This window comes from Rhipicephalus sanguineus, chromosome 10 (assembly GCF_013339695.2).
Source record: "Rhipicephalus sanguineus isolate Rsan-2018 chromosome 10, BIME_Rsan_1.4, whole genome shotgun sequence".
NCBI classification, from domain to species: Eukaryota; Metazoa; Arthropoda; class Arachnida; order Ixodida; family Ixodidae; genus Rhipicephalus; species Rhipicephalus sanguineus.
Genome location: NC_051185.1, coordinates 84037552 through 84055684, shown reverse-complemented (window position 1 = coordinate 84055684; position 18133 = coordinate 84037552). Strand labels below are relative to the sequence as shown.

The 18133-nt window shown below is 47.5% G+C and overlaps 1 protein-coding gene, 1 long non-coding RNA gene and 1 other non-coding gene across 23 annotated transcripts in view; 1 reads left to right on the top strand and 2 right to left on the bottom strand.

Annotated features, from left to right (window-relative positions):
- LOC119372182 (Down syndrome cell adhesion molecule) overlaps window positions 1-18133 on the top strand; it is a 212355-nt gene that overhangs the window by 157215 nt on the left and 37007 nt on the right. The window contains exons 1-2 of one of the 21 annotated variants that reach the window (XM_037642646.2): window positions 4908-5031; window positions 5371-5655. The exons of 16 other annotated variants lie outside the window; for them this stretch is intronic. In XM_037642646.2, the coding sequence (XP_037498574.1) occupies window positions 4950-5031; window positions 5371-5655 (367 nt within the window). In that variant the 5' untranslated portion in view covers window positions 4908-4949. Of the gene's footprint in view, window positions 1-927; window positions 1233-3957; window positions 4168-4907; window positions 5032-5370; window positions 5656-6995; window positions 7090-7778; window positions 8070-15111; window positions 15217-15812; window positions 16101-18133 lie in introns of those variants that run through there. 4 more of the 21 variants (XM_037642644.2, XM_037642642.2, XM_049419806.1 and 1 more) reach the window with 4 other exon arrangements.
- Window positions 1-18133, bottom strand: part of LOC119372187 (uncharacterized) — an 88468-nt gene that overhangs the window by 61687 nt on the left and 8648 nt on the right. The gene's annotated exons all lie outside the window — the stretch shown is intronic.
- Trnag-gcc (transfer RNA glycine (anticodon GCC)) lies at window positions 10971-11041 on the bottom strand. Its single transcript has one exon. It is a non-coding gene; the product is annotated as a tRNA-Gly (tRNA).

Below are 18133 nucleotides of genomic sequence, written 5' to 3'. Positions count from 1 at the left end.
AACATCACTACTGTATTTTTCTTCATGGTGTATTTCAGCATTACAGACCGAAACAGACAGAGGTGCATTGTGAAAATAGATAAATTGATATCGAGTGACGAGTGTGGTGCCAGCCGTATTCAAAACGGCCGGCCTGAAACGTGCTTGCGAATGAGCCGGCCAGGCTGCTTCCAGCAAGGCATGAGTGACTCGATCAGTATGCACAGACTTTCGAAGTCTAGACGGTGCCTGATGAATCGAAACACACCGTGTGACAAAAAAGAAACTGCATAAAATACCTATCAGTAAAAACAAGAAGTCAAGAAGCCGAGCTCCAGCTTTCACAACATTTATTCCTCAACATCTATAAGGGCGATTACGGGATTCCGCGTTGGTGTCTTGTTAGTAAAGTTTGATTTTTATACAATATGATTATATCACACTCGTTTGACAGCATCGTGCTACCTAGGTCCATTAATACACGTTCAACGACGTGCGCTTGTTGCCTTCCACTTCATCGAACAAATGCCGTCTCTTCGTTCGCGCGCCTTTGTTCGAAACTCCAGACGCTCTTAGTACGTGATTTGGCAACCAGGTGGCGCTAGTTGTCCAGCACTTTCGCCCTTTCTCTGGTTTATCGAGGATTGTTCCTCGCTCAGCTTCACTCGGTGGTGAACACTGCTCTCCTGGCGCAGGTTCGCTGCACCTAACTCTTGAAGTTCTGCTGTGTTTCACAAAAATATTGTCAAACCTGCCCCTCAAAAATGAGTAATCGCTGCGCGTTCGCGTTGGTCGTATTTCTGGTCATCGAGACGACCGCAACGAATGGATCGGGTAAGAAGAATCACCTTCCCTGCATGACTTCATTCTCGTTGTATGGTTTCATTGCTATTCGACGACATGGAAGCTGACTGCTCATAAGCGCTCGTATGCATCCTGTACACCTTTGTCGATGCCAGCGCCACCGAAAGTGGGCGAGTTGCCGTTTCCTTCGGACGTCGCCCTGGGCGACGAAGTCATCGTCACCTGCGTGGTGAAGAAAGGCAGCCAGGGGCCGTACCACATCACGTGGGAGAAGGACGCCAGGGAAGTGACGAATGATGCGGGAGGACGTGTGTCCGTAAGCACGCCGTCCAAGAGCAGCGCGACGCTTCGCATCGCGAGCCTTCGGGCTGAGGACGTCGGAAACTACACGTGCACGGCGAGGAACCGTTTCGGAAGCGACGGCATCACGGCTCCTCTAGTAGTCCACGGTAAAAGCGTTTTCGTTTTCTGGCTTAGACCAACGATTGACTGATTTTACTCCAGTATCAAATGAACACCTGGACCGTGACAGGCGGTTTAGGTGATGTTTCTGAAATATTTTGACTATCTCAGGCCCTTCAAAGTGAAGTGTTTTCACGTTTTTCTTACGCCGTTATGAAACCGCTGCTGCAGAGCATATATTGAAACAGCGCTCAGCCACATAACTGACACGGAGGCTGAAGCAAACAACGTAATCATTCAAGCTCTTCCGATTCACTGTTTCTAAAGCGTGTTCTCTCTGTCTACAAGTTCCTTAGTCCTAAGAACGCCGGCCGTTGCAAAAGTGTTGCGGATTATTTGTGGTATCGTTATTTGGGAAACCCGACGAATGCGCATTTCTTGCAGCGACGTCATGATTCAGCAGTTGCGGATTACTGACTTTATGCCAAATTACAAAACCTATAACGCGGTCACTTAAAAGCTGTGACAATTCGCAGGGACATTATTCGTGTCATTTTAGCATTTACAGCACAATATACAAACGCCCTTTTAGCTGTCGCCGGAAACGTACAACAGAGCTTGGCTATTACGCAAGCCTGTGTGTGCGTTTCGGAACAGTACCGAGTTGGTTTCCATGAAATTATGCATTTGGATAATTGGCGTGCAGTTTATTCTCATGCTTCAACATCTGCTTTCGTTACTTCGGATCCACGCGTGCGTGATCTTGAGTGGATAAACCGATGCTTCAAAATGCAAAATTAGAGAGAGAGAGGGAGAGAGAGAAATGTTTTCATGAAAAGCTGGAGATGTTTGCCTAGCTATTCGCCTGTCAGGCTACTCCAGGTGCTCCAGGGTGATGATTATGATATATACACTGATAACCATACACACATACATAGACTACACTGTTTACAAAGTTTCGGTCAGGCTTGTCGCCCGCAAGAAAGTCAGCAGCGCTTTCGTGGCGCGTAACGCACAGGTGCGATTTTGTCATGGGCCCAGAATGTGCCGCAGTTCTAAGCGCGAGTCCCGTTGAAGGTGCAAGGCCGCCTTCAGAGATCGTCTTTCTGATGCGTATCGCCTGCAATCACACAGAACGTGTTTCAGGTCTTCTCGGACGTTACATTGAACGCACAATGGCGAGTCCGACAGCTTGATTTTGCTCTTGAAGTAATGAGTGCAGGCGACGTTTAGTCTGATGCGGTGCAAGCATGTTTCCTCTTCTCCGTTGAGGTCTCGCGGCATATCGGAGTCACACGATGGATCAATTTTGCAAAATTAGAGGACAATCCAAGTTCTGCTGTCGCTGGGTTTAAGTTGTGGTAGTCTGATCTCTCGCGCGGTCGATCCACGCTGTTTGTCACGTTGATTCAACCTAAATGCACAAAATCCATGATAGGAATGCGCATGGTGAACGAGATGCGCGATTTTATTTCAGAAAAAAACTACAAGGTGCGCGCCTTCTCAAAATTAAAGTAAAGGCTAACCAGACGCAGACCAGCGTTAATGAGGACCTCGCATTTCTTTTTTCCTTTGTTTTGCAGGTCGGTGTTTGAAACATACAGAAGAGAAAAACGCATTTGAAAGCATAAAATTGCTTGTGGACTTGCCATAGTGTTGAAAACGAAAAACCCGCCGCTCGTACTTACGTGAACGTCCGCTAGGTGCCGCTAGTCGTCCATGCTTCGTCACAAAGGCTTTCGTTTAGGCCGAGCAGATCTTTCCACTTCGACCTGGCACAGTCCGGGAGCAGTACTACTGCAGGGTTGTGGTCTTCCGCTCTCGCTCTTCAAAGAGCGATTGTACCAGTCGACGTTAAGCTGTCAAGTCGGCGAGACTTGTGGCTAGAAAATGACGCACTTGGTCGTCGTGTACGTGTCTACATTTTCGCTTCTGATCGCACACGCTCGCTCACAAGGTAAGCGGACAGCTATGTTCTTCGAAGCGTAGTTTTTGAGAATTCATCGCATCCAGCGTATATCTATAAGCAACCGGCTACTCCCTGTGCACATGACCACTATCTTGAGTACAATTTAACATAATATTCTAGTTATTTCGATGGGAACATCTGTAGCTGTAAAAGGAGGTTTCTGCAACTTCGTTGTGGCAATCTAGCATTGTTATAACAGTTAACCATGCTGTTGAGAAGTGATGCAATGTTACCATAAAATTACGAAGCCCCAACAGGATAAACATGTACTTTTATTTAGTCACACGCGCATAGTGAGCCACAGAGCAGTAGAGGAGAATGCTGAGGCTTTCACATTTTAAATTGGAAGAAACGAATAATCTAACCGTGCTGTAATGTCGCAGCTCGTTGTTCTTAAGACAGTCTGAATTACCCTGTCATGTTCTGTAACTTATCAAACTTCGCCTTTTCATTTGATAATCTAATTTGATAGAAATCAAAGGTTTCAATTGGAAGTTCTAGGTCTTACGCACTCAGAGTTAAGGGACGCAAACCGCCGGGCGTACAGGACAGGTACACAAGCACGCCAAGCAGAGCGTGAGACTTAATTTTTTGGGTGCGCGAAGACTAGTGTGAATTGCCAAAATATAACGCAAAAGCGCACAAGTATGTGTAATGTTTAGGCTATTTCGTGCTCAGGGCGGGAAATAAAGGTGGCCAGTATGATGAGGAGTTTGTCCACGTTTCAGCGCCTCCGAAGCTGCAAAGCGCAGGATTTCCTAGCGAAGTTTCTCTGGGAGACGACATAGTTGCAACGTGCCTCATCAAGAAAGGCTCATCGGGACCGTACAGGATGACTTGGCAAAAAAACGGCGACGAGCTGAGAAACACAAACCGCGTCAGCGTCGTCTCACACGTCAACAGCATAGCACTGCGCGTGGAAGGTATTCAAGTGGACGACATCGGCAACTACACGTGCTCGGCAGCGAACGAGTTCGGAAGTGACGCCCTCACGCTGCCGCTGCTCGTCACAGGTGATTTCGTCTCACTAATATAGTCAGAATCCCTCATCACGAAGTGCTCGGGCACTTCCGTATGTTTCGTTCTACAGGTCGGTTCATTGTCCGGAGGCGTTCTGCTGTATACTGACGCTGTCGAGTATGTGACGTCATGAAAATGCCGGGACAGTGCCGTAGTGCAGCTGGCTGCAACTGTTATTTGCAAGAAACCGCGATATTTCTATGGGTCTTTCTGTTTTTCTTTCCGTCCTCCTGATTTGAAACAAGCATTTGCGCTTCGAAATGGTGGTTAGCCGGGTGTGTCTGCACGACGACATGCTACTGTAAACTGCGAGAAAACGGGATTACTGGATTAAGGGATTAATGGCACCCGCGACACAGGCGCTGCGTCGCATTGTTTGGACGACATATGGGATGTAGTCCGAACTTCCACTAGAGCGAAACATCCGCGCAACATCTACGCAAACACATGCAACATGCTACGTCGCAAACATGTATTTCGTGTTTCGTATAAGAAGCAAATAATTTTTTTTTTCATGTGAGACAAACTTCGCGCCTCTGATCCGGTAGTGTGTGCATAGTGTCGAATACGTTCACTAGGCGGCGCCAGGTGCCCCGCAGAGCAACTGCGAAGTCTGAGAACGGGCTGCGACCACCACGACCCCTCTTCTCCACTCATTCGACGTGAATGCTTGTGTGAAGGTGAAGCCGTCAAGAGCTCAGCTCGAACAGCACTGGCTCGCCAGAAGAGAGGAGTCTAACCGCCAAAGAAGTCGCTCTCTACCGACTGCTACAAGATGACCACAGCAGCCGGTCATTTCTTATTATTCCTGTCGTTACAGCAACTTTGTGCTACAGCCTCTGCAGCCGGTCTCGTCGGTAAGCGTGGACGATTTGCATAGCAGTTGTCGTGTTGCTCTCATGCATGACTCGACTAAGTATCGGTAAATATTTGCTGATGAAATATCTGTGCACGGACAGGAAACTTATAAAATTCGAATACTTTTAACTTCTAAGGAACGCAAAGTTTAAGCTAGCTTATTAGAATATGTGCTGTCTACAACACGCATTCTTAAAAAAACTATGTACTCTATGTTTTATGTTCGTGTTCTGTAACTTTAGCTATGAAGCCCGATTGCTGATTCGGTCATCAAGCTTGTTAAAGACTCCAGACAGAAAAACAAAAAACGTGAACCTCTTTCTGAATCCTCCCGACAGCGCCTAAGGTTGGAAGTTTCGCTTTCCCGCCTGATGTGGCACTGGGCGACGAAATCGTGGAAACATGCGTGGTCAAAAAAGGCAGCGTGGGACCGTACCGCATAAGTCTACTGAAAGACGGCAAGCTGATCGAAAGCAGCGACCGTGTGTCGGTATCCAGTGCATCCAAGAGCAGCGTGACACTGCGCATCGGCAGCATGAAACCAGAGGACGTCGGCAACTACACGTGCTCTGCCAGCAACCAGTACGGCAGCGACAGCGTGACTGCGACCTTAGTCGTCAACGGTAACGATCCATTTGCTTTCCGGCCCTCAGAGTTGTCAGCCATACGTGGTGTCCCGGTTTAATACGATTTATTTATGACGGTTGATTAGGACTCACCGTTTGATGTATGAGTACGCATTCTATGGTAATATTCTGAACACGCCTAATCATGATGTATCCTGGTAGTTGCAGCCTCCACTAAATGTGCTTGCGAACAGTAAAGTATCCACAGCTGCTACTCTGGACATTTTGATGTTCCACCATCTTGACCTTTTTCATCCAGTTAGAGAGCGGACGACGTAACACCAATCGGAGCACACAAGATGACGCATTTGACAGCGATATGGAGCAAATTTGACAATGTCCAAAGGAGTATCTCTGAAAGGGAATTATTTCATCATTATAGGGGTATCACATGCAGGCGGAGCGGCAGTGCCCAATCGTTAGCAAGAAAGTCGCACGCAGACGTTTTTCAGTCCAACCAACAGAGTGAGTGCAATTTGTGTGTGTTGCTAACCGCATGACCGCGAGGCTGATACGGAAACGAAGAACGGCTAGAACTCACATATTGTACAACGGTACGTGCCCACTGCTCGTCGAAGTATACAATTATGTATTATGTACAATTATGTAAAAAATGCACATTATGAAGTGCTTCCCCACAACGCACATTACGTGCATCTCACAATGTACATTATGTACAATTATATAGAAAATCTACAATTATGTATTAAGGTGCATACAATTATGTCCGACATATAATTGTATACACCTCGGTAATACATCATTTGTTAAGCGCCGATGACGTTCAGGATTATCTCGTTCATCCTGCCGGTCGCGACAATGCACGACACAACGCGCCTTTTGGATACGAGCCCCAGGAACCGCTACTTGCTTGCATTACGTTCTGAAATACTATTTCTGGTCACGTGTATTCTTCGACCACTACGACCAGCTTCCATCGTGCGCTTCATACATGTGTGGCTGCTTTGCCCAGCATGTGCTTCGGTAGGAGTGTACAATCCACAACACACAACTTGGGAATGATATGTCTCTCGGAACAGGCGCTAAAAGACATGTGAACACACCAACGTCGTTCGATGACGTTACAGAACCAAGTCGTGTTTCCCGCTCCTCTGCACTTCTCATTGTGGCTTCTAGGTGGCGCAAGATGTCTGCACGATACGCGAACACGCTTCTCTTTTTACCTCCACACCGCGCTACTATCCCGGTGGGGGGCAACTTGTGCACGGTTTACCGACGCTTCGAGTCGCGTCTCGGAGACGGGTAATCTCACTTGAGTTATACGGTCGCGAGTCGGTCGCAGTCCTACTTCGAGAAAAGTTAAAGCGAAAGCCGTCTTATTTTTGGAGCAAATGCATCTCGAGCTTTTCGCAGCTCTCCTACTGGCGGGTACCTCGTACCCGCCTGCGTTGTCCTCTGCTACCGAAGCAGGTACGTTCGAACTTCATAAAAAATGCCTGTGCATTCGTTGATCATAGTTGGTGAACTTAATTATGTGCATTGGCGGCGGTCTATCACGATTTCCGCGAGAATTTGATTGCCTGAAAACATTCTGCCGTTTTAAAACCTGTTTTTAAGGTATACCTGTATGTAAATTCATTTTTTTTTTTAAATTGGGCACACTTAAAAAAACACAACAGAAGTACAAGTTAGTAAGCTAGAATAAATAATGCAGATGTTAAATGCACGCGCAAAGACATTTACTCAAAGTAAAGATAATTTGTTTTTAATATATATCAAGTTTTCAGGGACAAAGACGCGGCTCAGTTACGTATCGCCAAATAAATACGTTGTGATCATAGATCGGTGCGTACGGTAACGTAATGAGATGATCAAAGTAGCTAATAGAAGTATTGCAGACTCAAAAAAAGCTACGTGCCGCCAAATAAATACGTTGTGATCATAGATCGGTGCGTACGGTAACGTAATGAGATGATCAAAGTAGCTAATAGAAGTATTACAGTCTCAAAAAAAGCTACGTGCCAATCATTTGTATTTCGGTACTTACGGCACGGTAAACCAACACTGCTAGAAGACCCCGCAGTGACTCAGTTGACAAAGGCTGCCCAGAGCTGCGCCGGTTATCGTCGCGGCGACTTCAGCGATGCGCGTGTTTTCAGACAACGCCCCCAAGATCCAAGCTTTCTCCTTCTCCCCCGACTTATCATTGGGCGACACGGCAGTGGTCATCTGCGCCGTCAAGAGGGGTAGCAGAGGTCCCCACACTCTGTCCTGGCTCAAGGACTCCCGAGGACTCGCGGAGGACCACCGCGTCTCGGTCTCCAGGCAGTCGGACATGCTCTGTACGCTGACCATCGGAGACGTCGGACCCGACGATGTCGGCAACTACTCGTGCGTCGCAAGAAACGCTCGCGGCGAAGACACCTTCACGGCACCCCTTGCCGTGTCAGGTACACTGCGCGAAGACTCCATAGGCTACCTGCCTATGCATTGGCACATCGCGTGCTATTATGGAGTACACGGTTTCATTAGGAAATGGTGGTCGTGGTGGTGATGGTCGTAGTGATGATCTTCATTAGCTCTCCCTGTGAAATACAGGGCGACAAATAACCTCCTAGCCGCTATTCGAAGGTTGTGGGTTCGTGCCCTACCGACGGAAGGGGTGTTTTTTCACCCACTTTAATTCATTTCAACTTATGTCATAATTACTACATTAACTACTACTATCACTCATTACTATTACTATATCATTCATACTACTATCACTACGTCGCAATTACAACATTACAGTTCAAATTAAATGAGTTACGCTTTGTTTTCCTTAGAGTAATTGTCTGTTGGCTTCATTTGGTTGTATCTAACAAAGCAAATTACCAGAACGCACGCGCGCGCGCGTGTGTGTTTGTATATGTGTGTGGATGCACAGGCGTTCTGAGGGTTCTCCATAAGGGGGGAAAGGAGGGGGGTCTAAAGTTGGTGAAGTTTCGCCGCCGTGCCCCCCCCCCCCCCCCATCCCACTCATCTCGGCCCCCTACCGCTTATAAGAAGAGACTGTTGGGCGAGTTGGTATTCCATTATCAGGGAAACTGCGCAAAAAACGTGGTCAAAGGGAGAAAACAACAGCACAAGCGCATACTAACAACTGAAATTTTTATTGAAAGCACGAAAAATGTATAGGGCAAAAACCACGTGTGCATGGTCAAACACCTGAATGAATTACATGTGCGCATCAAGATAGGCAATCTCTGCCTTGTGTAATGCGACATTATCATCATCCCTACCGTTGAAGCAGGGGCGTAGCCAACGGGGGGGGAGGGGGGGCTCATACCCCCTCCCGAAAATTTCCAATTTTGCTTGCTCATATATACATGCACGCACGAACATACATAAAGTATGGTTGAACCCCCCCCCCCGAAAAAAATTTGTGGCTACGCCCCTGCGCTGAAGCCCTTACGATCAGAACACAGTGCATAGGTGATGCATAAGAGGCGAAAGAGGGGACGGGGGAGCCCCCCCTCCTCCCCCCTGTACGCACGCCTATGTGTGGATGAATGCATAGGCTGTAAGACGATGCGGGATGGGTTAGTCTGGATTTTTTGTTTTGGGGGGGGGGAGGGGGGGGGGGAGGGGGGAGGCGGGTTGCAAGTCCCCGAGCATTTAAATAAGCGTCCTTCATAACCGACAACTTCGTACGCAACTTCGCTCTGCTCCGAAGCGCGAACTGTATCAGTTTAATCGGCATCCTATTGCATGTTCCAAAGCCGTTATTTTAGTTTTATTGTTTTATTTGTTTCCAATACACTATGATGCGGAACTTCTTGTTATTCCAATACGCCTGTTTTTTTTATCTTTCTCACTTTTTATTTTGAATGGATTTCTCACGGAATAACCGCCCGCTGCTAAGCTCGATGACGCGGGCTCGGTTCCCTGCCACGGCGGTTGGGTTTCATGGGCAGCGAAATGCAAGAACACCCCTGCGCTTATATTTTAAGTGCCCCTTAAACGGACACTGGAACAATAACGTAGATTAGACTGATAAGTTACCTTGGTTTTGGGACGTCAAACCCCAGATATTATTATTAGACTGATAAGTTACACTATGAAAACTCTAGTGTCGTCAATTTCACCATCATAGCTTTATTAATAGATGAGAAAATCAATGTCAAACGTCGCACTTTTAAATTTCCCGCCGATATCTCTGGTGGTGACGTCCCGGATTCAAAAAGTGTGTTTTCGTGTTTTGGCCACATCGCCTCCATTAAATTTCCTGAAACTTGGTACGTTAAGTCTCTGGCTCTCATAGAAGACAATGTACTTCATTTTAACGGATTGGGAACTACGTAGGCGCTAGCAGACGCCGTCAAAATCTATGACGTCACGGCGACTTCAAGGTGGCGTCGCCACCTTGAAGTCGTTATCTCGCTTGCCGAGCGTCTTCTCGCAGCAAGCCCAGTGTTCTTGGTATCGTGAAAGAGTAATTTACCACCATGAAAAGAAAAAAAAAAAAACTCGTTTTTCTTTTTAGTCTCCCTTTAAAGAATCCCAGGTTGTGAAAATTAATCAGAAGAGCATCCCACTACACAGCCTACTGCATAATCATGTGAGGTTTATGCAACGTCAAACCTCCGAACTTTTCACGGAATGCACGTTCAGTGAAGCGGTTGCAACCGCGGTCTTCTACAGCGCTCGCACGATACAGAGCCGGCGCCTGCGCTCAATATGAATTTCCTAGCTCTTTTTGTGTGTGTATTTTGCTCCTACCGGAGGTAACACCCCCCGGCCCGTAAGCTCCCTCCCGCGTTGCCGCTCCGCAGACAGGCAGCGTCGAGGAGAGAGAACTTCCCGTTGCGCGTCGCTTTTAACGCGCGCCGTATTTTCACGTCCGGCTTAGCGGCGCAGAGTCCGATTATTCAGCTTGATAGCAGCGAAGGCTATAAAGGCAGGGACAGCCGACAAAAAGACACACTCGACACAAAACAGCGTTATGTGGTGTGTCTAGTGTGCCTGTTTGGTGTTATCCCTGTCTTTATTTAAGATGCGCTACCATGTACACTCTAAGAAAAAGTGTTCTTTGACGCTTCTTTGCTACACATGTGACTCTAGCATGTATAACTCTTTAGAGAGGCACGCTGACTCTCCTAGTAGAATGTATAGTAGTAGTGTATGATTCTCTAGTAGAGTGTAGAATGCAATATCAACAAGCGCACGTTGCCACCCTGATCGAGTTCTCTCAGCCGCACTACCTGCTCTGTTTTTTTTTTGTTTTTTTTTTTTGCTGTGTTATAGTTTTCATGCTCCGACTAATCAGTGTGTAAAAAAAAACACTGGCACAAAAAAAAAGAAAAAAAATTTGCGTCGGCCGGGAATCGAACCCGGGCCACCCGCGTGGCAGGCGAGTATTCTACCACTGAACCACCGACGCCGCTACGAGAGAGTCTCAAGGCCGGCGCTAGATATGCGGACCGGTTCCCTGGCATCGCTTCAAAAACGTGAACGCTTACGCTTTTGTCGAGCGATTTTACGCACTCAATACCTTTTGCTATCACTCTTAACGAAGTGCGGGATCTTTACGGAATGTCGACTGCGAGTGTTTGTTTACAAAGGCGAGAACGCGAGGCACAGGTTCGTGAATTTGGTTTCTCGTTGGTCTCGGGTCGGGCGTAGTGAACTGCTCGTACAATTTCGCTCGAATTGAACAACCAACACATTCGAATCAGAAAAAGTTCTCGTAAATTATGGTTGTGGATGAAAACGATAAATGAGAAAAACTAGTGTAAAAAAGACTAATGCAGCACATTTAACGTTAGACGGAATAGTTGCGTTGATAAGCTGTTACAGCGAGCCGGCGACTGCGTACGCGCGCAAGCCGTGGTTGTGTGTACGCTTTGAAATTCATTGACCAGTGATGGATCACTTAAATGCTTGCTATGAAGGAAAGATGACTTTTAAGGGCTCGTTTTTCTTTGTTCTACACAATATTAATGAGAACTAACAGACATTATTCTCTGTTAGTTCTCATTAAAAGCTTGCTATGTATGTTCGATATTTGCGTTAGCCCGAAACTGCATACGGCCGGCTTTGTTTTTGTAAACCAAGCCTAGGTTTCAACTTTATTTGTCATTTCGATTTCGTTCATCTGAAGTATCGATGATAACCTCCACTGCGACACGCATAACCGATTTCGCGGGAACTTTGGAAGGGGCGGGAAATATAACATATTCAAATGCCTAAACTGCGCGAATACTTCCTTCAAACAGGCACGCATACAACATGTTTTTTTAAGGGTTTTAAGAGGGTATGGGGGTGGGTGTGAGGGGTTATTGTTAGGGTCATTCACTGGAAGTGGGGGACTCAGCTTATGGGACGACCTGATAGGTCCCCTTTTGGTGGTACGGATTCAAAAATTAGGGGGAGGGGGGTGAGAACATCCGCCCCCCCCCCCCTTCCCCTCCCTCCAACTTAAGTCGATGACTGGACAGTGACCGAATCATTTTTGAGTTGCAAGCATAAACAGTTTTCTTTTTCTTTCGGCCGCCTGTCTGTCTCAACTTTCTGTTTTGTCCGCATAACCTAACTCTCATCCTGCGTTCGGCATTCGCAGACTCAGCCCCATGTCGTCTACTTTGGTAACCTCTTCTCACTGAATTATATCATTTTTGAGAGAGAGAAGAAAAGCGAACGAGATAGTTTGCGTCTCCTCTCTCTTTTCACACACTACGTCACAAGGAGTGTGCGAAGCGGCGCACGTGATGGCGATTGATCATTATCTCGCCCGACCGATAACCATTATTCAGCAACTCTTGCTGAACTCAACGCGCTGCTGTTTGCTACGGAGGAAGCCACGAAACGCCAAGAACGTTTGAAATACGCGCTGTATCCTGCTGCGCTCGACAGTCCCTAGGTGGCGCTAGTTGTCCGCGCGCGCGACCCAATTAAACGGGACCGCCCTGCGGTTGTGCCCAAAGAACAGTCGACGTCCCAAGTGCCCTAAGCGTTGACATCGTACGGAGAGGGTCTCCTGGCCTCTCAACGTTCCCACATAAGGAAGGGGCCAGTTCTACGCTTGAAAGAATTCATTCGGCGACGTCTCTCAGTCGGAACACTCACCGACCGGGCTGCACGCGTGTTATAATCACGCGGTCACGATCTCCTGAGGACATGTCCACTGCTCGTCCACCTACTCTGGGTAGCTGCAGCATCTTCTTGCTGCTGCTTGCTGTCGTGAGCATCGCTGCTGCTACTTCAGGTATGAAAATCGGACGCCTGTTTGTATTGATGGCTACACTTTATGCATACCTTTAGGATGGTTTGCCTGATCTTGCGGTACTTCAGGAAGCTCTAGTTGTTATTTGTGCCTGACTTCGTATGCAACCTGTAGTCCTGTACCACTGCGTGCAAGGTTCCGTTCTATAAATACTTAGGACAGAAGTGCTGAGGCTCGAGGACTTCGTTTCTTTGCAATACAAATTTCGTATCGGATATCAGATATTATACGATCCGGCAGCGTATTTTATCGTGGGTTGCCGTTCTAACACTTACCGCTGCCAGTTCTCTTTGACTGCGCATTCGCTGCAGGAGGGAAGGGGGAGAGGGGGCATCTGCTGGTAACGACATTATAGCGCTAGTCTAAAATACAATGGTGTAAAGTTTAATTTCACTCCATTTATTGTAACCTCAAGGCCGAAGCATTCCAGGGGGGAGTGGCAAGCACATAATAAACAGCATTTCGTAACGTTTGGTAATGCTAGTGGTATGAGCTGACACTTTGTGTAATGCTAGATATACCGAGGAAATTCGGGAAATAGTAGTAAGACATGTTGTCGGAACAGGTTGTTCGAGACAGGAACAGAGCTTCCTAAGCAACGCAGGCTTTTGCGATCCAATTTTCCATTAATGCCAATCAGGCCCCAGATGAATGAATGTCGTTCGTCGCCCGAGAGACGGGCTACTCAAAAGGCGCGTGTTTCAGGGCCACCCAAGGTTCAAGAATTCAGGTTTCCCAGTGTGCTCACTGTGGGCGACACGGTAGTCGTGAGCTGCATCGTTCGAAAAGGAAGCCACGGTCCGTACAAGCTCGTCTGGCTCAAGAATGGCAAAACACTGGACGCTGTTGAGAACGGCAACGTCCTGGTATCCCATCAAGGAGACTCCATTTCGACGCTGACGCTGAAGGACATTGCGGTGGAGGACAACGGAAACTACACGTGCGTCGTTACAAACGCCGCTGGCACTGACGAGGCATCGGCAATTCTAGCCGTCTCAGGTAGGATGGCAGGTCGCCTCGAGTCGCTGGCTGTCACTCCTGCGTCTCAGTTGAACGGTATTCAAAACGCCTATGGCATTTAGTGTACGCTAGCAAAGTTAGAACACGCTTTGAGTTCGTGGCTTCGACTTTCGAACCGTTCTATAACGCTCTTGGAGCCGCATCGTGTGTTGTTAACATTTTGGGGGAGGGGGGGGGGGGTGAGCTAACCGTGATCGGTCACGTCGTTCAGAAGTGACCATGACCATTGTGGGCACCTCTGCACCGTTCTGCTCATATATGGGGGGTAACCATCAATGCAACGAACAACATTTATTATTATTATTATTATTATTATTATTATTATTATTATTATTATTATTATTATTATTATTATTATTATTATTATTATTATACTTGCGTAGACGCACACGTGGAATCATACATCTGTACGGTGATCGTACGCACGTGTATGTGAGCTTGCGATGCAAATGCGTTCGTGTGTGTGTGTGTGTGTGTGTGTGTGTGTGTGTGTGTGTGTGTGTGTGTGTGTGTGTGTGTGTGTGTGTGTGTGTGTGTGTGTGTGTGTGTGTGTGTGTGTGTGTGCGCGCGCGCGCGCGCGCGTTTGCCGCAACAGGATCATGTGCAGCAGCGAGTCAAGGCTCCAAGACATTCAGAGCAGCATGTTAGCGCACGAACGGCATGCAGCGACTGCGTTCCAAACCATCGGGACTTCAACTGAATCAGTGAGCAGCATGCGGCAAGAATCAATGCTATGAGCGCCACATCGTCTGGGTGCTTGCATAAATCCAAAACATTACTATGTCGCCATGTACTTGTTTTTTCTTTGCTCGCAGAGTAATAATAATTCTTGGGGTTTAATGCTAAAACCATGATATGATTATAAGGGACGCTTCGCTCGTAGAGTATGTACAGGAACACTAAGGCCGCTAGCTACTGTGGAGAGTCAGTGACACTTGTCACCTTTCTGTCACTGATCGCCATCTTTGCGCTTCTCAAGTTTGACCGCACTTCACGCAGTTTCAGCTCCGCATATATCATGCTGACTTTTCGCTGCCGCAATGTTTCTGCGTTTTTATCCGAATTTCGCGCCAGTCGTACCGCTTCGGCGGCGACAGTGCACTTCCTCCCCGTTGCGTGGCGCTAGCTGTCCGCTACTGAAAAGACGGCGGTTCCCGTTGCACGGCCGGCCGCTTTCTTGGCGCGCTTGCGAGCGTTCACACAGCAGACTGCAGTTGGTACCGCTCGCATGCACTCTGTCATGTCGTCGCTTAGCAGTATCGTCAGTATAGTCGCGTGGCTGTGTGCTTTGGCCAAATCTTCTAACGCCGAAGGTAAGCGTGGTTTTTTTAAGTATACATAGTTGTATTCGCTCCATTATCGCTTAATTAGCTGGGTTTCGCAGTTCAGTAATGAACTTCTCGATTTCGCTGAGTCATTCTATCCAACTAGTCCAGTTTCAGCACAGGGTGACTCAAGAACATTACCAATTCACATTACCAAAGCTAATTCACTAATGAAACGTGCAGTATCTATCTATCTATCTATCTATCTATCTATCTATCTATCTATCTATCTATCTATCTATCTATCTATCTATCTATCTATCTATCTATCTATCTATCTATCTATCTATCTATCTATCTGTCTGTCTGTCTGTCTGTCTGTCTGTCTGTCTGTCTGTCTGTCTGTCAAAATTTAATTCTCCATCAGTTTTGTCCACGTTATAAGGCAAGAGGCCAATCAGTGTGTTCTGTCGTTATTGATTACAGTCAGTCGTGTCTCAAAATTGCGTGTGAAACTGCTTTGGGACAATAGAAGAAAAGACAAAGCGATGGTTGAATACACGGAGCATCGTTGTCAGGATTGCGATTGAACGGGCTCGGAAATGTGGATTGTTCCAAACTATACCCGAGGGGACCCATTCCAGGCTCTCCAAAGATCCAGGCGTTCAACTTCTCGCCGGACTTGTCACTGAGCGATACCACACTGATCATGTGCGCCATCAAGAGCGGAAGCCGAGGTCCTCACGACTTGTCCTGGTTCAAGGACGGCCTTCCCATCATAAACCAAGAACGCGTCACAGTGACGAGGCAGTCGGACACCCTGTCCACGCTCACTCTCCGAAATTTGAGACCCGATGACTTCGGCAACTACACGTGTGTCGCTGCGAACGCACAGGGCGCAGACCAGTATTCCACGACGCTCATCATTCCAGGTGACAGTGCTTGCATAATCGTATATATAAGCTATTATGATACAGTTGTTTTGGAACTTCCTCGCTATAGACATGCCTGCGTTACATAGAACTGGTTGCAATGTACCCGCTGCGGTGGTCTAGTTAGTGGTTATGGTGCTAGACTGCTGACCGGAAGGTTGCGAGATCGAATCCCGGCCGCGGCGGCCGCATTCCGACGGTGGCGAAATGCTAGACCCGTTTGCTTAGATTTATGTGTACGTTAAGGGAACCCCAGGTGGTCGAAATTTCCAGAGCCCTCCCCTACGGCTTCCCTCGTAATCATATCGTGGTTTGGGACGTACAACCCTAACAATTATTAGTATTAACCGGCTGTAGTGTGGGTATTTACTATACTCTTCGCTGATTTGTATACCATCGTCATGATCATACGTTTGTACTTCTTCTTCGCCTGTCTGTTGTTATCGTCATCATAGTATGCTGTACTGGTAAGATGCCATTGGTTAGGCTGGCTTAGTGTGCAGTCCGGCCCACTGTTAAAGGGGAAAAATCAACAAAAGCAACATAACCAAACAATTTTTGTATAGCTATCGGTAAAAAGCCACTGGTATAGTGAACCTGACATACATTTGCACAAAAAAGAATTTGCCTTCGGGTCTTTACACCTTATCTCAGCGATAATCGACGGCAGGAACCAAACGGCGTGTTCTCTTTAAGAGCGGACCGGACTGTACATTATGTTTGGCACGTGACGAGACACCTTTACTCCTGCACAGTATATGTCGCGGCCGACTGTACATCATAGATAGTGCTTTACCTGAAACGCTTGTTGACCGGACGGCTTGCAATCTTCAGCTAAATTGCAGCTTGCTTGCAATCTTCGGCTTGTAGTCTTCAGCTCAATTCTACGTAAACGCCTTTACTTTGGGATGGTATGTTTACGATTCAAGGTATGAAAAGCATTGCCTTGAGGGCCGTAACCTCGGTGAAGGGGTTCAATATGTCTAAAGAAAAACAGCGTGGCTGTAACATCAGTCCGAATAAAGTTAATTAGCAAATTGTGGTTAACGACTTTTTTTTATGATTGGTTATCGCGTACTTACTGAAATCTGTCACCAGTAGTGCCTTGGCAAACGTGGTGATCATGTTCGTTACGCTGTGTCGCGAAGACTGTACTTCGTCTCTTCCAACACGAAGCACATCGTCATAAAAACTTGCACATACGTCACTGAAGCTGTCATGTTGCAGGGTACAAGCACGGTGGGAAGCTATTGGCATCTTCCGACGAATCGCACCGGTGCGCACCGAGGCACCCTGGTGCGCTGTTTCGCCCAATCACCGCAGGGACTGGGCGCTCTGGTGCGCACCGGTGCGATTTATCGAAGATGCTATAAGTTTGGCACCTCACGTAAATGTTACCAGTACATCGCACGCAGGTTTTGCCGTTGTTGACGCACAGAGGCCGATGAAAATCCACCCGTGTGTTTAAGAACCTGAAGTAGTTACAATGGGTGACGTCATCACAGCCGCCATGTTATAGCATACCGGTGCGTTCAGAAGCTGCATCCGTGACCTCACATGCATGCTAGCAATACGTTACAGGATACCGAGGTTGCAAGACGATGCCGCGCGATGCGCTGTTCGCGTGACTTTTCCTATGAGAGAATCTTGTCCATAAGCGTGAAAATCGCTGAGGCAGTGAGGCGCGCGAATCACCGAGTCCACGAGGAAGAAGAGACGCTCACTGCACCCTGATTCCGTGAGCACCAAGCACAACACATCGATGTGTGCGAGAGAGTCTTTCACGCTTCCATGAATGGCGGTGAGGAGGAATTTGCTTCCGTCCTGCTCCGTTGGACCGTTACGTCTTGCGAGAAGCCGTAGGGGAGGCCTCCGTGTGCGGTATCCGTGACTGTTCGGCGCTGCACACGAACACGTCCTTACAAGTTACACGAGACACCGTGCTCCTCACCATTTGCCATTGTCTTACGGTGCACGCTGTCTGCAAGCTAACAAGCGCGAACCTATACCTCTATATGCAAAAACACAAAAAT